This window comes from Pseudopipra pipra, chromosome 5 (assembly GCF_036250125.1).
Source record: "Pseudopipra pipra isolate bDixPip1 chromosome 5, bDixPip1.hap1, whole genome shotgun sequence".
Lineage (NCBI taxonomy): Eukaryota > Metazoa > Chordata > Aves > Passeriformes > Pipridae > Pseudopipra > Pseudopipra pipra.
In genome coordinates, this window is record NC_087553.1 from 33,892,907 (window position 1) to 33,915,074 (window position 22,168).

The 22,168-nt window shown below is 35.6% G+C and overlaps 1 protein-coding gene across 1 annotated transcript in view; it reads left to right on the forward strand.

The window, feature by feature from the left end:
- The window catches only part of SLC6A15 (solute carrier family 6 member 15), a 35,949-nt gene that overhangs the window by 8,356 nt on the left and 5,425 nt on the right, over nt 1-22,168 (forward strand). The window contains exons 2-9 of the mRNA XM_064655535.1: nt 2,283-2,763; nt 11,696-11,853; nt 12,304-12,430; nt 14,265-14,446; nt 15,672-15,782; nt 19,264-19,505; nt 19,611-19,803; nt 20,972-21,164. Of these exons, the coding sequence (XP_064511605.1) occupies nt 2,475-2,763; nt 11,696-11,853; nt 12,304-12,430; nt 14,265-14,446; nt 15,672-15,782; nt 19,264-19,505; nt 19,611-19,803; nt 20,972-21,164 (1,495 nt within the window). The 5' untranslated portion in view covers nt 2,283-2,474. The remainder of the gene's footprint in view (nt 1-2,282; nt 2,764-11,695; nt 11,854-12,303; nt 12,431-14,264; nt 14,447-15,671; nt 15,783-19,263; nt 19,506-19,610; nt 19,804-20,971; nt 21,165-22,168) is intronic.

Consider the following 22,168-nt stretch of genomic DNA (forward strand, 5'->3'; position numbering starts at 1 on the left):
CAATTTCTGTTGGAATTGACTCAATTGTGAGAGCTCCAGGTAAATCATATTGCTGCCCTGCAAGTTACTGAATATGAAATAATTAATACAGATATGGCCTTTTAGAACATTTCAGTAAATACTAATGGATGACTTGTGCCTTTTTGACTGAAAATCTCTTTTGCTTATTGCAGTTAGAGAAGGATTTCAGACCTACAGACAGTTCCACATGTGCAGCTGTTATATTAAGTACGGAGAAAAAATTGTTTCATTTTAATGTAATCCCTGAGCTTGTTACTAATTACAGGAACTGAGAAGCTGCTCTAATTTACATCAGTGGAACAAAAGGAAAAAAAATGTTTGAAATGTGACTAAAAGTAGTGTTTGAAGTACCAGATGCTGTGGTTTATAGTCCAAAGCTCCATTAGGACTGCTTAAATGCTTCAACATAATGTATTACTGGTGTATACGTTTCGTGTCTACATAGGTATCTCAGTCAGAGCTAAGAGCTCATCATATATGAACTACAAGAGGGTGGAGTCCTTTGAAGACTTCGCAATGCAAAGGACAGAACAGATAAAAAGAGGCTCAAACAGACATTATTTAGCCCAGATATGAAGGATACTGTGTTAAGATTTCTCTATTGTCTAAACAACTTTCTTTCCCCATTCTACTGTTCTGTGTATAGCTCATATGCTTAATTTTTTTTTTAAGAACTGGTATTAAGTCAAAGCCTGATACTAGTTCCACTGCATGGCAGAAGAACGGTTTATAGGACCCTGAACCCTCCAGTGACATTGGTGAACATGAAACAGATCACAAGCCAAGTAGGCTCTACTGTGCTTAAAAAATTTGGGCTGACTGCCAGAGCTGGAGTTGCTGAGAGGAGGCAGTAACATAAGGAAAAGTGAGAAGACAGTGTTGGGAGTCTAGGGAATGAGTGAAAAGAGGTTACAATGGAGTTCAGTAGGCAACTGGAGTGAAGTTCAACTTCCAAATCCTTGGAAATTATTGGAAAAGGTAATTGCCCTGTTGACTAGGAGGCTAGTGATAGTACTTGTGGTGACAGAGGTTTTATTTCTGTTGCTGTAAAGTCTCATCTTGATAAGCTTTGTGCTGGGTTCCAGTGGCTTAGTGTCTTTCCTTTGGGTCAGTCACAGAAGCAGCCATGAGGTGCTTCATCTCTCAGTTACTGTGCAAACTGTACCTTGCAGTTCTCTACTGCATGAGAGTTTGTCAGGACATGATACAGCCTTTGTACTACAGACCAGATGTTGCAGCAAGTCCATAAGCAAAAGCTGAAAGGTCTTATGTTTCCTGGAGTAATTTCTGATTCTCATCAGTTAGCAGTTCTTGATTAGACTTCTTGTGTATACCCTCTTTAGGGCTTTCATGAAGCTTAACACATAATTTAAATCCCTTTTAAGACTCTTAATTGTGCAGATGGCTTTGCACATACTTATTTTATCCCATGTGATTAGAGAAGAATTTACTGAAAAACATTCCTCCCCAAAATATTATGGTTACCTTCAGTACAGCAGCTGCAAGAAAGTCTGACTGTCTTTTTAAAAGATTCCTTGTGTTTAAGAAAAACACATATTCAAATGTGGGCATTTTTGTCTCCGTACATATAAGTTTGAAACAGTAGGCCTTTTAAGTGTATTTGGTTATGGCTTTTCAGATATTTCAGATAGTTTCTTAGAAATAGGAAATAATTAAAAATATCTAAAGCATCAAAGCTCGTAAGAGACGAGCATCTCTCCTTCGAAACTATGGTTGTGATTATATATTCCTTGGTGAAGAATAACGGGAAAATAAGTCACTCTTGCTTTTGAAGCACCAAGTGCATACCATATATCAAAATTTTAATTGATGCATGACTTTCTGAAATGGACTGAACAACTTAATCTACTTAGGTTAAAATATACTTTTAATAAATTCAAGTACAGCTGTAAAGTCAGGAAGTAATGGAATTGGGCTCCTAAATTTTATGTAAAGTGTATATCCCATTATGCCTGCTAAGAAGAATCTTGTTATGCTATCAAAATACGAGCAATTAGCCCATCAGTCTTCAGGAACAAAACCAAAACAAAACCCTCAGCAAATGAATGAAATGTACTCTATGTAAATATTTAAGACCAATTATTTCCTACAGTTTGGAAGTGGCTAACATCCCTTCCTTCTCTTTTTCTCCTCTTGTCAAATCATTAAGCAGAAATGGGTAAAACAAAGCACGTGATTTCAAAATTAAGTTTCCTCTGCATAGTAGTGTAATATCTTTTTTTATTTTTTTTTCCCCACAGATACTTTTGGTAGAACAAACGTTCAGAAACCGAAGTCATTACTCTTGATTCGCTGGTATCAAGGACTCATCAGGCACCGTCTTCAATCTGTTTCTTCAGTATTTTTGTCCAAGCAGAGGGAGAGCTTACTTCAGTGTTTGTCTGTCTGTCTCAGCTGAACTTGACTTCTTGGTGTTTTGTCTCGTATTACAAATGCCTAAGAACAGCAAGGTAGTGAAAAGAGAATTAGATGATGAGGTCATTGAGTCAGTTAAGGACCTACTCTCTAATGAGGACTCTTCTGATGATGCCTTTAAGAAGAGTGAACTTATGGTTGATGACCGGGAAGAAAAAGATGTAGATGTTGAAGAAGGCTCAGATGTAGAAGATGAAAGACCTGCTTGGAACAGCAAACTCCAGTATATCCTTGCTCAAGTTGGATTTTCTGTGGGATTGGGGAATGTGTGGCGATTCCCATATCTGTGTCAGAAAAATGGTGGAGGTAAGTTTTGTGATATAGCTAGTTGTACCTAAATGATGGTGCTAACCTTGCAGGTTTTGAAGTTAGCAAAGATAGCCACAGTAAAACCTGATTTTTCTGTCAGGTTTTTCTTTTAATTTTTGCCAGAACCTATGAGGAAAAACCCATATTCTCTTTATTTAGAAAGAGGTATCCATTTAAGTTAGTAGCAGATTCTTCTAAGATACCATTTCCTCATTTTACAAGTGAAAGTTCTTGATATGACCTTAACTAGTGGTCAAACTAACGGCTAAGCAAAACACATTTTTATGGAGGGTTGCATTATATTGGACCTGGTTATTGTTGTGCTAAAGTGTTCTTTATAGTACTTGGTCAATAAATCAAGGCTTTTGGTCTTTTAGAGTTTAGCAGTTCTGAGCTTCACACCTTAACTTCCTAGCTTTTTAGCTTTTAGCTCCTGGCCATTTGCTCATGATTTACTATTGGCAAGAAGACCAAAATTCTGTAGGAGGGGGGAAAAAGGTTTTGTTTGTTTTTTTTTCTTTTACTGATAATGAATAATTTAAATCATTACACTAAGAGACAGCATCTGTTCTTGTGCTGTTAGACGGTTAACTATTTTCCTAAATAACAAGTTACCTTTCACTTAGAACAGTAACATCAGGCTGTTTATTCATTGACCATCTATGGTCTTGTATGCAGTTTGAAGTATGAGGCTAGAGACTTTCCTTCCTCTATGAGTGCAGGATTAGTTTTTTTTATCCTATGCTATACTGTACCCTGCTATACTACCTTAAGGCACATCCTATTGTAGCTAATTGCTTAGATGAATTCAAAACAAACCGGTCACTTTTTATGATACAGAAAGTGAATGTGTACAGAAAATAAAGAACAGCGTTTTACTCATGGTGAATTTTAGAAGTTGAATGACACAACTGATGTAATTAAGGAAGATAGAAATGAACTTAGAATATAATAAATGTATAATTCTCAATTTGTTTTCTCTCAGTTCAAGCAGTAAAAATGAAGTTTCTACTTTCAAATGTTCTATCTCCACGATAAAGCCTAAATTCTTTTATATTTAGTTACTGTAAATTTTTTTTCACTCATTTAACTGCCCTTTTTTTTTCTTTTATTCTGGAGAGTAAGTCATTAAATGGTTGATTAATGATTTGTGTGGAACCTAAAATTTTCTTCATCTATGACTAATATTAACTGAGAGAACATGTTGAATGTAGTTTCTCAAAACCTGTAGCTTTTCAGTGGATAGCAACCCTGTCTAGACTACTAGACACAGTATAGAACTAATCACTTATCACTACTAGTTTAAAAGAAATACATTTGTTAATGAACAATTTTTGAAACAAAATGATTCATAGTTTAAAGTGTATCATGAAGATGTTTATATTCTCTATAATTTCATCCGGAATATGGTGTCAAGATGTAGTCTCAAGGATAATGCATTGCAACAGTTTATTTTGTGTAGTTGTGTCCCTTTTAAAGTCAGTGTTTATTGTAGTTAGTTGCTAATTTTGCAAGCCCTTTGGATTCTTCTTAGAACCAACAGAAAGGATCCATTAGTGTGCTTCTTAGGGTGTTGGTTTCATACTGTCAGGTGCTTTTAAAGTTACTCTGCCTGTGACGGTAAATTAAATTCAGATCAAATATAAATGTATTAAAGGAATTAATAATTTCTCATTTTAGAAAAAAATCGAAAAACCCCTGAAACTTCAAACCAACCAACCTTCAGGGATTATGGCACTTCATTACTCAGACTTGAAAAAATAACTATGGTGTCACTTCAGATTGAAGGTTTTCTCCTGTGCTGTGATTGCAGGAACTTGGATGTGTAATGTAGTCTGTGGTGATATGTTTTCTGCACGTGGCTGAGACAAGGATGGTTTTAGCTTTTAACAATAATTTTGCATCGTTTTAGCAAATTGCAGCCTTCTGAACAACAGGGAAAAGGAAGTGGTTATTAGAGCTAAAGCTTGCTGGATTTTTCAAGTTAATCATAATGCAAGATGGAGAAGGTGACACAAAACTTAGAAATGTGTAAAGTACATTGGTGCTTTTTTATGTGTGCACAGATGGACAGATAATTCTCGCAAGTGTATAAAAGAGTAGGGGGAGGGAGGGAAAACCTCAAACACATGGTAAGAAAACCTACACACATTTTATATGAGGTTCTGTTTTTCTCCTACATATATTATTTCAAATATATTTTATTCTAGGTAAAATTAGAGTGGTTTTATGTAACCCATTCTAAGTATTAGTGTCAGAACTGTTCTGTAATCTTCTGCTGATAAAGCTTTACTATAAATACCTGTTGAAGTCTCTTAATATAAGGTGAACAGCCTTTCTATGAAGCGCGTGACTATGTCTCCACCTTCAGTTTAGTCCAAACATTTTTCATTTTCTTCCCTGTGTTTAAGGAACTTATATCTGGCAAATACCATCAGGTGAGGGGAATATATTACAAAGTGGTAAACCAATAAATCCTGTTCCAATTTAAACCAAAGAGAAGTATAAAACATAGTTACTCATTTATCACTACTTTGCTTCGCAGGTTTCTTCCAATATTGTGCTCCAAAGCCACCGGTAAAAGAAAAGGCAAATCCTAAATATGTAGTAATCTTCTTTTTAAACCTCTGTGACAAGAACAGCAAAACTAACAAAATAAACATAGATAAGGCACAGTCAGATTAGCCCAAATAGATATGTTATTCAAGGATTATGTGCAGAAAAAAATTGGGTGTTTCCTTCCTTCTTTTCTGTAGAGATTTAGTTTGTTAATGGCTATGGCCTGTGGTATGCCTACGATCCTGACTTCAGAGCTCTGTACTGCTTCATGAGATACCTGTGATACTATCTTTAAAAGTAACTTGTGTAGTGCTACACTGCACAAAGAATTTGGGCGTCCCTGGGTATTTTTGCAGTCTCTGTTTCTGAGTCTGGTCTGTACCACCAAACCAGTTTCCTGCACTTTATTTCTTGTGATTATTTAACAGTTTCTCCTCTTGCTTTAATTAATATAAACTCATAAATATTTAGAGTAACATCAGGTATTTTTTGTGGTTAAGTAAGTTACAGTTAGACTGGGCAGCTCTTTGCTGACTCACACTTATCTCATTCCCAGAAAAGTGTTTGTTGGGAGAGGTGAGAGGAAAGGCTATCATGCATGGGATGAACTTGTCACACTGGGAATGTAGCTGTAATGCACAGTGTATTGAAAGGAAAAAAAAGAGGCTGGGAGGTAACTGAGCACACTTGAGGGTGCTCGTTTTCTTGACTTGAGAAGGAAGTCCTAAAGGAATTTTAAGCTCTGGGAGTGAGGGGCTGAAGATGTTCAGTAAAGTTTTGAGGAACTGACTATAGATCTCTCTGTTCTCACCACAGACCCTCTTTACCCCTGATGGGCAATGCCCAGCCCCTATCTGACACTTGGGGGACCTCTTCCACTCTTTACAGCCCAATAGATAAAAAAAACTCTTTCTTCTTGATTCTTGAGAGGTGATTTGCACTGGAGCTGGGTATGCTCTGTTAGCTTTAAATGTTTTTAATATCCATTTTGCACTGTACAGTTTGTTTATTACTCTTTTACTACATAAAGATGAATACGTGTGTTTGTTCAGATAGGCACAGTTCCTATATAACAGTTTCATAACCTCTGTTAGCATGCCATAGGTTTAGAGCTGCCTCAGCTTTCTGTGATTGATAGTGAGCCTTAAAATGAACCCCTCAGGTCTATCTACCTAGTCTTGCTGAGAAGGCTAATAAATAGTGACAAACTAGACCTATATTTTCCTGCTGCTCATTGCTGTCATCTGGAGAACAGCTTGCACACCTTTCACTTTTTTCAAACAAAGGAAATATTGTCATTTTCCTTTAGGATTAGCAGAAGTAGAATATTTCTTTCAGCTAAGTAGAAGTAACAAAAGCAAATTAAATTAGCTGTTCTGCTAAAATGAGTAAGTGTTTTTATGAAGAAAAGTGAAGAGTCCACAAAATACCGCACACCCAAAGATTTAATGTTGTATTTTTGTGAGCGTTAACTTAATTGTCCTGATTTTTTTTAAGTCAATCTTTAATATCTATGTGATGTAAAAAGTCAAAAGAACTAGTAAACAATGATAAACAGATAAAAACTATGAGCAGTGTAGGGAAAATTATAGCAGAACATATCATCAGTATGTTTTGAAAAGATTGACCTGGGTAGAGTCACATCCTGAGTTTTTACAGTTAAATAGTCTGAATTTTCTACTGAAATACCAGCAGATGGAACAGTTCTGTGATTTCATAAAAAGCATGGCAGTTATAGTGAAGAACTGCAGAGAGAGAAATATAAAACCTGTTAAAGACTAGGGAGTTGTTAGGAGCTGCAGTTTGAATGTCCTAATACAAGAGAAATGGAAGCAAAGAGTTTCCTTGTATTGCAACACTTGAGTATGGATTCAATGGCTTTATTATTTAGCTTTTGATCAATAATTTATATTCCATGCCTTGAGTTCACTGATGACTTCAATATTTTTTTGTGAGTTCTGTATTATCAGACTTGAAATTTAGTTGTACTGTAGTGTGCTGAAAATGTTTTGGTTTTATTTTGCAAGTGTAATTCTTCATTGAAGCTTATTGGCTAAGGGGATTTTCATCCTTTAAGCACAGTTTTGTAAAAAGGCATACCTGAACATTTTAAGTGAAACTAGTCACAGGAAGACTATCCTATCAGTAGGATAGTACAGATAGATCATAAAACCATCTATCAGAGTTTTTCTGATAAAAGCAGTTCATATTTTTGTAGTGGTAAATAATTTCACTTACAGAAGCCTAGCAGACTGTTAACCTATAGTGTTTTGTTGCCCGCTTGTAATAACTTTGAAAATTTTAGCATTTGACATGGAACATAACTTGATATTCATCTATATGTTAGCTTCTTGCTTGCATTCTATTAGTAATAGTCTAGTAAGTGATAAGAACTGGGATCTCTCTTCAAGACAGAGATAAACTTCACCTTGACTGACTAAGAATTAAATCGGACACTAGGCAATTAAAATCTCACACAGAAGCAGATGAAACAAATCTGGAAAATTAATATATTTTTCAGGTTACATCACAAATGGTTAGAAGAAGAAAAGTTCTTTTGTACTATCAAGATGCTAATGGTTATGTCACCTTGCATTACTGCTTTTGAAATTATTTTCCAGCTCTTTAATCACTATGAGTCATGTAATTTTATGATTTTTTTCCTAAGCATTTATAAGAGCTTAAATTGAAATGTTGTTATTCCACTTCTGTCAATAATGTTGTTAAATGTAGTACTTATTGTAATATCAAGAGAGACAATTTACCAGCTATCCCGTTGTGGTGCTTGATTAAATAAAAAAATTAAGAAATCAAAGCAATGCTGTGCACAGTGTTAACAGTCACCAGTTCATGAAATCTTTTGTATCATTGTTATTCATTCTATTGAAGAAGGAAGAGGTATGTTTTTTCCTTATGAAGTTGAGATTATTTTTTTAATATGGAAGCCAGTGTTTAAGGCCAAAATATGCCAAAAAAAAAGTGACTTCACAGTAGAATAATTTCGTATATGTAGAAACGAGACCTGGAGATCCAGAACTACACAGAATTGTAGTATTCAGAAGGCAGCTTAGCTGGTAGAGGTAGCAGACAACTGATTGGAGGATGTTGTTCAAGACCAGTGTGTATAGTTTATTATTCTAATTCAAATGAAAATAGTCCTTATCCAATACTGCAAGGACCTGTGTTTTCATGCCCAGACAAGTAAGAGACATGCTGAGCTGTTTCCATAGTAATTCTGTTTTAGGATGAAGGGAAGATGTCTTACTTTGAAGTATGTCTAGCTTCAAGGGAAGACTTCAGCAAAATATATGCCCAGAGATGCTGTGGTTTCATGTTGACTCTAGACACAGAAGCCCTTTGCACCTGTGATATACAGTTGTATAATCCAGCTACATCCAAACTGTATCATACTGAAACTCATACATGCACAACTTTCCCTATGTCCTTTTTGGGGAGGGGAAAGATCTGAAAGGAGCTCAGCAGAAGACTAGCACTTCAGGTGCTTTGCACAAACCTAGCAGTATAGTGGTGAACTCTGCTGTCTGGCTACCCACGCTGAATTACAGGGTTTTGTCATGTCTAATGTAATGTAGATTTAACACCACATTTATTTAACTCATTTAGTAGAATCCAACTGATAAATCTTGCAACTTACATTCATACTGCACCATAAAATACCCACATCCACCCAGTCTTTAAACATGTGCTTAACTTTGCAGCCTTGTGATTAAGGTTGTGGACTGGGACACTGAAGAGCTGGGTTCAGTTCCTGCTCTAGTACAGTCATCCAGTGGGATACAGGGTAAGTCACTTAGGCCCCAATTTTTTTTGAGCTGTTTAGGTTTGTCTCTGCTCAGCTATGCCACACCTGCCTAATTAAGATCTAATGTATCATTTACAATAGCTCTGTATCAATTACTGTATCAATTTACAGTTATATGATATAAAAACTATGTACTGTTGACTTTCAATTAATTGTATGACCGGATTTTTAATGATAGTGATGCCAGAGCTTCTCACTTGCAATATGAATTGACTTCTGCCTTGCAGAAGTTTTGAGCGGATGTTGATGATAAATCACAGGTATTTAATGGTATTTGTCTTACATATTCTTAAGACAGATAGTACCCCTCATTTTGGAATGTGGTTGTTGCTCTGTTCCTCAGTTTCCCTCACATTTTTTTCTTTCTGTCTCTGCTGTCTCTCTTTTCCTAGTAGAAAGTAAATCCTTTGTATTCTTTCCATTATGTGCACATAGAAGATGAGCCACAAGAGACACCAAAGTACTGAATGGGAATGTAGCTGCTACCTCAGTAAAAACAATCTTTCAGTAGACACTGTAGTGTGCTGAAATGGGTAGATAGGGCATGATGTTTGGCTCTATGAAGGTAGTACTGTAACCTCAAAACAGGTATATTTTTCAGAGCCTGGCATAGGTTTTGACCAAATGCTGCTCAGACACTATCATTGCATAGCATGTTATCATGTCATGAAAATAAAACACGGAAGCTAGTTCATTGCTAACATAGCCTGTAGACTGTGAGGTATGTAAGATTAGTATTCTTTGTCTGGTCCACCAGTAGTTTTTCACAGAATTGTCGAATGTTTTGGGCTGGAAGCGACCTTAAGGATTAGCTAGTTCCAATTCCCCTGCCACGAGCAAGGAACCTTCCACTAAACCAGGTTACTCAGAGCCCCATCCAAGTTGGCCTTGAATGCTTCCAGGGATGGGGAAGCCACAACCTCTCTGGGTAACCTGTTTCAGTGCCTCACCAACCATATACTAAAGAATTTGTTCCTAATATCTAATCTAAACCTATTCTCCTTCAGCTTAAGTCCGTTCGTCCTTGTCCTGTCACTACATGCCCTTGTTAAAAGTTCCTCTCCAGCTCCCTTGTAGGCCCCCTTTAGCTACAGGAAGGCTGCTGTAAGGTCTCTCCAGAACTTTCTCTTCTTCAGGCTGAACAACCCCAACTTTCTCAGGTCTGTCTTTCAGCTTTGTGATCAACTTGGTGTCTTGCCTCTGGACTCCTTCCAACAGGTCAATGTCTTGTGCTGGGGGCCCTAGTTTTTCACAGGTTTTATTTCTTCTGTCTTTTTTTCCCATTAGTCTTGGCCTTAAGACTACAGTTACTCCGTGCTTTGTATCTATGTAAGATACTTGTGATGGAAGGGGATGTCCAATCAGTGTGTATTTCATGAAAAGCAAAATAGCAAGTGGACCTGAATAGGAATGGATGGTACCAAAACATCTGAAACCACCTTCCCTGAGCCTAGGGAAGTTTAAGTTTTGTAAAATAAACTGTATTCCATGAGATAAGCTGCCCACTAGGTAAATGAAAATGACAGTGTATTTTGATAGACTCCTAAACAAGCCCTAGAAAGTTGACACTGGATAAATAAACTTGAATTAAGACTTAGTTGGAGTTAAGGGTAAATGTCAAATTCATTTCTGAACTTTGTTCAGCATCTCTCTCATTACAGAGATGAATAGACTGATCATACAAGTTAATAGCTCTGAGTCTAAGCTTCTGTGGTCTTGCTTTAACATGCTGCAGTCTGCATCTCTTAAATGCTTTTCTTAAGCAATGGTTGCAAACAGAAATTCTAAGCCCTTTGAGTTAGTTGGCCAGCCAGCGCTGTAGTCTATATTGCAGTATAAGAGTCGCACGTGAAAGAAAGTTGAGTGCCCCATTGCTAATTGCTGATGCCTACATGTGTTCTTAGCTCTAGTACTAAGTATTCCACAACATTAAGGAGAAGGTTAGGCTCTGAACTTTTCAGTGCACTTAGTGTATATTTGCTTGCAATTAGACTTACTGAAATAAATGGATATACATCCTTTGGTTAGGATTGTGTATGATCACTTCATGTGAATAAGACCTCAAAAATCAGGAATTCTTTTTACATATATGTTTGCATAACAGTGAAGTAATAGTTGCATTTTCAAATATGCCTTGAAGGAGAGAGTTGGTGAGTACTGTAAGATCTGGATCTACAATACAAGTCAAGGTGTAAGGTTTTTTAAGAAGTGTTAAGTCGGCTCCTGATGCTTATATTTCTAAAAAGTTTGATCAAATGCCCAGAATTTCACACAAGTGAACAACTAGTTTTAATAATATCCCCCTTTCAGTAAGGTTTGCCTCAAAAATGTTATAGTGCCTTAGAAAGTCAGTGTGTCTGGGTTTTTAATATCTTACAAAGATGTATGACCAAGGTTCTGGTAAAATTACTCTTTGCATGTGATCAAAAAGCTTTGCAGTGCATGACAGTAATTCAACCTTGAAGCAATTAGGAGTTTTCACATTTGTTCTGTCAAGTTATGACTCTTCTTTCATTTACTCTGATTTATACTTTGTTCCCTTCATAGGTGCCTATCTTGTGCCATACTTAATCTTGCTACTGATAATAGGGATTCCACTCTTTTTCTTGGAGCTTGCTGTGGGGCAGAGGATACGCCGAGGGAGTATTGGTGTGTGGAATTATATCAGCCCCAAACTTGGTGGAATTGGATTTGCAAGCTGTGTAGTAAGTTTTTTGACATTGTGTGGTTTGCTTTTAGGCTGCATGATTTAGACTTTGTTTTGCTGCAGGGAAAGGCCCTCTATTTGTAGCCGGGTGTCAAGGTCAGTTTACAATGATCTTAAAACTTGAATTGGTCCATTAAAAATGTCTGTTAAACCAGTCAACCTGTGTTTTATGGTTCTTTTGAAATTAGGAGCTATGGAATGGAGTAGCCTTCTGGGCAAAAAAAAGGCCTGTGAAAGTATAGGTGTGATGTGATAAAGACAGAGAAAAATGAAAATTTAGAAAATGTCAGATACTTAAATGGGAGAAGCTATTCCCTTTTTATTCTGACTTAATTAAAATTGGGTTCAGTGGCAAACGTGCAGAATATGCAGAAGTTCAGCAGGGATTTTTTAATTTTGCTTTAGAAATGTAACTTTTTGACCTTTTTCTTTTTTTTTTTTTTAATAGGTATGTTTCTTTGTGGCTCTATACTACAATGTCATTATTGGATGGAGTCTGTTTTATTTTTCCCAGTCTTTTCAGCATCCACTACCATGGGACCAGTGTCCTTTAGTTAAAAATTCATCTCATACCTGTAAGTCTGTAATAATATAAGGTTCTTAAAAATTATATAAAATATATAAAATTTGAGATTTTGAAACATAAAGGAGAAAAAATACAATTAAAAAAGGTATTTGTGGGCAAAAGTGTTGTATGCAAAGCTGGTTTTTTGTCTTAAAAAGATGCCACATTACAGTATTTGGAAAAAATACAACAGAGAAGCTTAATCTAAGAGAAATACACTGTATTTGTAAAGAAACATCACTGTCAACAGCATTTTAAATGGTCATGAAATTAGGAGAATGCTATTTGTGTGTTGGAGAAGAAAAATAATGTGGTTTCTTTTTTTTCTGATGTTGATACTACTTTTTATGCTTACTTGGTGAAAAACAAAGGTGGCAGAATATTTTTACATTTCAATTAGTAGGATACTTCCCAGCAAAAAGTTATTGTGTTACTAACAAAGGAGAAAATGGAAAACTGTAAACATCAATGAAATGCAAATGATAAAAGCACTATTTGCTTTGTAAATTAATATAGATGAGATAACTGATCATTGGGTTGTTCTGTAATGGGATGATCTTTCATGGGCTTATTATGTAACAGCATTAAAAGTTCCTTATTCCTTGAGTTTGGTTATCTTGTAACAGTTACACATTTTGCATTATTGTTGCTATTGAAATATGAATTATTTATTTTTGTTTTTATTTCAGATCCTAAATTTTCTTTATCTTTTCTGGGTTTATTTACCACTTGAATAAAGAACGTAATTAGGGACATTTGAAAAGTTGTACCTTTCTATATTGTTTTTTTCCAGAGTTGTGTGCTTCAGTTATTTGAAATAATCAGTATTTGTGAATGTTGACACACAGTCAAGTTGACTGTAGTCCACAAGCTATTTTCCACTAATTGAGCCACAGTGGTTGTTTATGTACTCTTTATTCTGCCTAAATATTAAGATGCAAAATGTCAGCTAACTTCAGCAGAGGCCATCTGAACTAATCTTAGAGAAAGTTATTGTATTTGATAACATCATTTTTGATAGGCTATTTCAGTGAAGATCTGACATCTGTGTTAAGTTGCTTAAAATTAGTATATTTTTCCCTTTTTTTCCCTTAATTATGTTAACTCGGGCATACCTTAGCTATGTGCTTGATTGTTAGTTATAAATAATTTACAAAAACTTAAACATTTTCTTTGAAGAAATCTTTTTATGTGTTATATTTCTAGATACACACAGTTTCTTAACCTGTTTGGAAACATGAGTATAACAGAATTACAGTATAATAAAAAAATCACTTCTGGAATACACATAGCAACTTTCATTTAACATAACTGTGTAGGAGCCATTTATTTCCTTTTCTTATCACTTTGGTATCATGTTATTATTTTACTGTTTATAATAGTAATTAAGTCCCTGTTTATTTGAGTGTCTTATCAAAGTGGATACAATCGAGGTTTTGTTTTCCATGTTTTCAAATTTGTGTTCATTTCAGAGAAATAGTTTTCATAATATGTAAGTCATGGATAGATGATGTAATCTTATGTGTGATAAGTGGAATGTATGTCTTCATCTAAACCTGCCTACTATTTAGTAGTGAAGTGAGAAATAAATTCTGTCTTGGACTAGGATTAACCATAATGTGGAGGAAATACATTAGCCCAAAGGGGTGTTTTAAAATATATACCCAGAACCTTTAACTGATAGCAGTCACTTTTTCTTCTAGAGAATGTCTTAAGACTTTTTTGTGAGTTTAGTTTCTCAGTAAATGATGATGACACAATTACAAATATTGAGAATTGGTAGAACATGGTTATGAAATATGTCTCCCAAACCCATTTTTTACTTGCTAACATCTCTTTGACAGTTGTGGAGCCAGAGTGTGAAAAAAGTTCTGCAACCACTTATTACTGGTACAGAGAAGCACTGAATATTTCCAGCTCTCTTTCAGAGAGTGGGGGTTTAAATTGGAAGATGACTATCTGCTTGCTGGCTGCTTGGGTCATGGTATGCTTAGCCATGATCAAAGGCATTCAGTCTTCAGGCAAAGTGAGTATACTGTTTACCTGCATGGTATTGTTTTACATTGAAGCATTTCAGGATATTTCTGTTCACTGAACCCTCTGTTTATTCTCATGAAATCTGTAGGAGCAGGTGGGAACTCACCCCAGTATTTGTATATCCTCAAGTAGAGGAATGTTAGTTAAGCATTAGAATTACAGTAATTTTAGAGGGAATTGTAGTAATATAGTGGGAATTGAGATCTAAGGAAATATTTTGCTTCTCATCAGCATAATTGTTGCAATTAACTGTACCTCAGCTTTATTGTACAGCATGTCTGTGTGTTTTGAATGTCTAAGGAATTAGGTTTCCATGTGTACTCACATTATGATTGCAGTGCACCCACGTATGCAAGCTTCTGTCATTAACACAGCTACTTTGTAGGATTCTGGATTGTTTCTTTTAACTAATGACTTACCATCGCTTGCCATCTGAGTACTGTCACCTTGTCTTCTTTGCTTTGCATGCAGCCAGCTGGGTTGGCTAATGAATGATTTGCTAGATCTGTTGATCTCAATGGGATTTTCAGAGGAAAAATAATTTGTTCCAGTATCAAAATTCTTTGCTATTAGAAAGTTTGGCACTGGTGTGCCAATTTCTGTGGCCTCCTTAAAGCGTTGCAGTTAAAGAAGTAGCAAGTTTAACCAGAGAATCATTTTACTAAACTAAACAGAATAAGTTTTCTTTTCAGTGATGGGGAATGAAAGATCAGATTCGATTAATATTTTTTGTTGTTTTGGCAGTAAGCATTACTTAGTGATTGAATTCATTGGTTATGTACTTTCTATTGACTCTTTGTTTTCTTTCCTTCTGAAGACACAATGAGTTTCTATGCACACTGCATATCTTTACGATCCTCAGTACTTGAGTCAAAGTGCAATTGTAAAGCGAAGCATTTCTACAAGTCTGCTTCTGTCTTTGTTGTCATCTCATTGGATTCATACTGAATTTCCCCAGAAGCCCAGTGGTTTGTTATCAGTTAGTGAACACTGGCAACTGTATTATTTTAGTAAAGTACAGAATTTCTATTATAGTCATGTGACTTTGCTTTCTTCTGCAAAAACGAGGGGAATGGGAAGTGTTCTGCATAGTTCTTGGAGCATATGATTATCAATACAGTCATGTATCCAGAGGATACTGAGTAGTGAATGAAGCTATTGAAAATAAAGTCCACATTAAATGTCATGTTAAATTTCTTCTTAATGTTTTTCAGATCATGTATTTTAGTTCCCTTTTTCCTTATGTGGTACTTTTATGCTTTCTGATCAGAGGACTGCTCCTTAATGGGTCAGTGGATGGAATTCGTCACATGTTCACACCTAAGGTATGTGCTTAATTTCTGCTTGTAGAGTATTAAAAGTTTCGGTGGCAATTTGACCATTTATGAATGCTCTCATTTAAGCTTATTGTCTTCATAGAACATTTGGCTGTGTTTCTGTTGGGTTAAATTACAAAATTGTTGTTTACCTCAGTGGCACAATATCAAGCCCTAAAGTCCAAAGGCCCTTAAGTATTCTAAGGGACTGTGTAAAGTTACTTCCCTTAGATAAGGATTCCTGGAGTTAGATGCCTCTACAAAGCAACTAAAAGTGCTATTTACAGGATTCAGGATGTTTAGAGAGCTCCAAATATGGAGAAGAAGTGAATCTTCATATCTTGCCATTCTCTCGTATTGAAATGCTCTGTCCTGGGATGTCACGGTGCCTTACTTTGAATTGTCACATGACATTACATAGTTATCTCATCCCTTTTGAAAAAGAATAATTTTTTTTCCTTTTTTGTAAATAAATTAATGCTGTTTGCATAGTAGCCCCAAGTACAGGAGACCTGTATTTAATAGTAGTGTAAGTACTCACCACTCAGCTTTCCTTGTCCTGTTTTTTGTGGTTGACACGCCAAGATAGCAGCAGTTCTAAGCATACATTTTGTACTGCCAATATTTTTACCAGGAGCATGCCTTACAGGGCTTTAAATTTTCTAACTATGGAGGTGATAAGGGATGTTATGAATCATTGTTTAGCTTGAAGATCTAAGTTCTACCCACACCCATCTCAAATGCTTGCAACTGTATCTATACTACAGGAACAGCATGTTTGAGTAGTTTGAGCCGTACTCAGGAATGTACAATGCTGGGCTTCCTGTTGTATTGTGAAATGCACTTTCCAACAGGTCCATTTCATAATATAGTTGAGAAGAACAGGACTAACATTTCAAAAATGAAAGCTAAATAATAAGATGATCAAAATCAATGCACATAGTGGCTAATGCCAGATGACAGGGTCTTGTCAGTTGTTTTGACTCCAGGTGTTCTGAGTCTAGAGAAATGTCGTTCTATAAAAATGACCTTTGTTAACTATCACCTTGGCGCAGTTGTGCTCCATGTCACTGTCACCACTTTAGAGAGTCATGGTTCTGCAGGAACTTGCAGGCTGCTCAGGCAAGTTTGGGAAACCTGAGGAACAGAAAAATGTTATGCTTACTAATGAGAGGATGTCTAGAACAGAGGTGGAATACAGATGTCTTGAAAATATAATTTGGTTTCTCAACCACAGTGTTAATCCTTTCTTTGACTGGAGAAGTACCGCTAGATGCTGAAGGAATATAAATACAAAAACTTCCCTTGAATACCAACACCTCTTCACTACTCACTATTTCATCTGAGTTAGACTTAAAATAAGTTGCAGCTGATGCTTACTTTATAGTTACGTTATACTTAATTATACAATTGTCTCAAGTGTTCAGATAAATGATCTCGAAAGAAAAATTGTTTTTAATTTATCTGCTAGTTTCTAGTTCTGTATCCCAAAATTTAAGTTGTGGTTTAAATTTAAGTTAGGAGACCTCCATGTCACGTGTATTATATGTGAATGTAAACATTCAAAAGTATTTTAGTTATAATTTTCTGTACCTGGGCGCTAATTTGGACTGTAGGTTCATATAAGACTACCTGAAGAAATTCGGACTTGCCCCATCTGTTGTTCCATTTACTCCATAGTGCTAACAGTTTATTTGGGCAGGCAGACTGTACAAAATTGTGCTAAACCAATCTAGCTTGAAAATTATTCAGGTAGATAGATGTGAGAGAGGAAGAGGAGACATCTTTTTCAGCTTCAGTTAGCTGAGCAAATGACCACGTTTTGACCACAGACGATCACAGCACATTCCCACAAGACTTGTGCCAGCATGGCAGAGGACTGGCACGCATTGGTGCCCATATGTGAAAGCCCAGGGCTAATGTAGAAGGGGAGAATTTCTCTGTTTGGCATGGTTGTTGAACAAAGCAGAAATTCTAAATAATAATTTTAACAGAAAACCTAAAGAAAGATACATGAGAAACCCACTTAAATCAACTACTGCAGTTAAACTGTAGAACTGAAACTGAAATGCAGAGCTCCCAAAATTTCACAAGCAGTATCTAATAGGAAATCAATTACAAGCTTATTTTGAAAGTCTAGATGATGTGTATCTGAGAACACAATACTTTTGATGGTACCAAATGATACACTGAGGAAAGTGATAAGTGTTTTGATATTTCAACCATTTGGAGATTTGGTAGAATTCTGCATATTCCTCGAGCTCCCTCTGGTGGAAAAACTCTGGCATGACTGTGATACAGGCAGGTTGAACTACTTGCAATAGCTACTTGTGCATTGTAATTATAATAAAAATTTTAAGTCAGGAACAAGTTTATTCCCATACATACCTTTTCTTTCCCCAAATATATTGTGTTTTACCTATATATAAATGACTAAAGCGGCTATCTGCTACCTATCTGTAATAAATATTATATCTTCATGGAAAACTGAAAAGTTTTTCAAAATGTTACAACAGTAGCAGATGTATTTTTCCTCAGAGTAAGACAGTAAGTCTAATGATGCTGTCATCTGTGTTGATGCTTTTTAGTTTTACTGTTATCAGTAAACCTAGGGCTTAAAAAAAATAAAAATCATATGCATTAATGGAGGCCCTGAATCAGCTTGAGAAAATCTAATGTTTAAGTTTGACATCTAGTTTTTTTTTATTTTTTGTTATTCAGTATCTAGAAGAATTTGAGGTAGACAAATGGAGACTTGTAACTTTGTTACAAAGATTTTTTTGAATGAGCAATACAATTCCTCTAAATGAGCAATACAGTTCAATTTTTTTGATAAAAAACTGTTTTGCTCTCAAATACCATTTAATATTGGGTGAAGTTCAAGGCATCTGACTTAAGGAAGATCTGACTTGTGGACTATACAGCTTGTGATGGGCAGTGTTCATTTCATATATTTCGTTTTGCTTTACATATTTGCATGTAATAGAATTCCATATAAGCATGTGTATCTTATGTTCACTTTTTTATGTTTGTTTGAAAAGTAACAACAAAGCAACTTTCATCATACTTATTGAGTTTATGAGAGTTGATCATCCCAAAATACATGTTAATTCTAACAAATATCAAAGACAGTATATACTGTAAATCAAAGACAGTATATACTGTAAAAAAAAAAGTTCTCTCTTATTTCTCAGTGTAACTTGCTGCTATTTCAGTTACATAGCTCCAGTAGTGTGTCATTGTTGGAAACATAATGTGTAGCATGTTTCTCTGACATTTAGATAATATAAAGTCAATAGAAATTCTGGCCCATAAGTTTGCTCAAATTTAGATGCCTCAGCTTTCATTTTATCATAATGAAAATACGTTTGTAGTGGAGTATGATCATTTTGTGATATAGATTGTCTTCCTGATCTTTTTTCTGTTGTTTTATTTCATATAATAGAAATGCATATTGTAGCTGACATATATTATATCTAATTTCAAACAGCTTGAAATAATGCTGGAGCCCAAGGTCTGGAGAGAAGCTGCTACTCAGGTGTTCTTTGCCTTAGGGCTTGGATTTGGTGGAGTCATTGCCTTTTCAAGCTACAACAAGAGAGACAACAACTGCCATTTTGATGCTGTACTGGTGTCCTTCATCAATTTTTTCACTTCTGTGCTGGCAACTTTGGTGGTGTTTGCAGTTCTGGGCTTCAAAGCCAATATCATAAATGAAAAATGTGTTATCCAGTATGAATATCCATTTCTTTTTTTAAATTATTTTTATGGTTTATTTCATTCATGAATTAACACAGAACACTGAGTTTGATCTTTCTATTTTATTGTGTTTTACAGGAATTCAGAGAAGATTTTAAAACTTTTGAAAATGGGCAATCTCAGCCAGGATATGATCCCACATCATATCAATTTCTCAAGCATTACAGCAGAAGATTACAATTTAGTTTATGACATTATACAGAAAGTTAAAGAAGAAGAGTTTGATTCCCTTGGTCTGAAATCTTGTCAAATTGAAGATGAGCTTAACAAGGTGAGAGTGTTAAGTAAACCTTAAATACAGAGAATATGAACAGATGCGTATTTTTAGGCCTGAAATGAACTGTGAAGTGTACCTACAGCGAGTTATCAGTACAATGTACCTATGAGTTGTGCATCTGTAAATACCTAGATGAGCATTCCAGCTCACTTGTGGACTTTTGGATCTGATGTCTTAATATAGTCTTCACTTTTTTTGATCATTATATCATTCCCTTTATGAGGTGAGAAGTTTTTAAAGTTCTGTTTTTTAGAAGAATTGACCATGAGGATTTTTTCAAAAACTAAACAGAGGTTCACTTATTCGATGCCTCACACTGCAATGTCTTACAATGTTAAGATACATTTTTAGATATAAATACTACTATACTGAAAGTAAAAAATTATTCTTTACTTATCAGGTAATTGTTTAATGAATAGCATCCTGTTTTGAAATCTTACAGTAAGACAGATCTGTAAAAGAAATTATAGTTTTCTTGCTTTAGGGAGAGACTTGCATATTTAAACACTGATCTCTATATAGTTGCACCAGGATCTGAAGATAAAATGTAAAATCTGTGACTTAGACTTTAAAAGTTTCTGTACTATTCCTGCCATTTAAATTTGAAGCAAAGATACAGAAATTAAGTCTTTTTTATACTTACTGGAGAAAACAGTGTATTTTGTAGCAGTCCTTTATAATAGCTCTCATGCAAAATCGTCAGTGAAAGAGAGGAATAAGTTCTGACTGGACTCGAGGAAAATTTTTCATAATGAGAGTAATCAGACATTGGGCTAATCTCTTCAGGGAAGTGGTGGATTCCACAACATTGAACACTTATGTGGTTCAGGTGGACAGGGTGCTGGGCCATCTTTTCTAGACTGCTTTTGCCGAGGAAGGTTGGACCAGATGATCCTTGAGACACCTTCCAACCTAGTATTCTATAATTTTATGAAAGAACTGTTAATGTCACTCAACTTGCAAATTCTCAGCCAAATCCACTGTTTCACTAAATAGTATTAATTAAGTGGAAGAATTGCATATTAGATAGCAGCTTCCCACTCTGCCTTCCAAGATGTAGTTGATGACACTGCATGATCACCAAGTCAGACTGTCACACTACCAAAACAAAAAAAAAAGTTCAGGAACAATAACATAATTTTTTTTTTTTTCTCACTGACAGGCAGTTCAGGGAACTGGTTTAGCTTTTATTGCCTTTACAGAAGCAATGACCCACTTCCCTGCTTCTCCCTTCTGGTCAGTCATGTTCTTCCTCATGTTAGTAAATTTGGGACTTGGAAGTATGTTTGGAACCATTGAAGGCATTATCACACCCATTGTTGATACCTTCAAAATCAGGAAAGAAATTCTTACTGGTGAGTTACACAAACTTTCTTTTCTCCATAGAGGAATAAGCTAATTTTTTTTTGAGAGTATGAAGTTGTTTGTTTTTTTTTTTTGACATGAAAGTGTAAAGATCATTTCTATCAGATACTGAATACATCTTTCCATGATGGTCCACTTGCCTGGGTGACATATAACATTTTATATGAGGGAATATCTTTCCTTCATGCCTGACAGGATCATATCCTGTCAGGCTAAGAACTTGTGTCCCTTTTCCAATCGCTTTGTCAATGCCCCCTTCCATAGAAAGTGATCCCAGCTGTTTGACTTTCCTACCCTCTAATTCCAGGCTACTAGCCCAGTTATCTCAGCACTGGAGTGGTCAGGTGCTTATTTACACAATGGCTGAAATATTTTGCATATCCCACAGCTCACTCAGGGATGAGGATCATCCTTAGCCTAAGTTTCCAGTGGGGAGAAAAGAAGGCACCTTAACTGGAATAATCAGCCTGACTGATGCTCAGCCTACAGTTGATTTCACAGTTTATTGAAATTTGACTTATTTTATGTCTACTTAAGCATTTTGTAATAATATTATTTGTAATAATATTATTGACAAATTTAGTAGGAAAAAATTATATTGAGATCCATTATGCAGGATCAGGCATTAAAGAATACATTTCAGGTTGTTCTAACGAAAAGAAGGGATGAAAATGTTGATGCTTAATGCACAAATACATTTAGACAGATCCTAATTGAACTTCATGCCATGAATGGTCTTTTTGGGGAAGTCTGTTCAGCCTTGATATTTTTTAGAATCACAGTCTGAAATGTTTTCACTTTTTCCGTGTTTTCACTTCTAAGTTCTTTTCACTTCTGATTTTCAAAAAGTAGTGACCAAGTAACGTGATGTATGATGTTTTGCTTACCAGTTCATTTTACCCTTGCATTCACATTACATTTAGTGAGAAATAGTCACTTGATTAATGTCTGCTGCTTAATCAGGACTGCTGTAATATGGCAATTCGAGTAATTC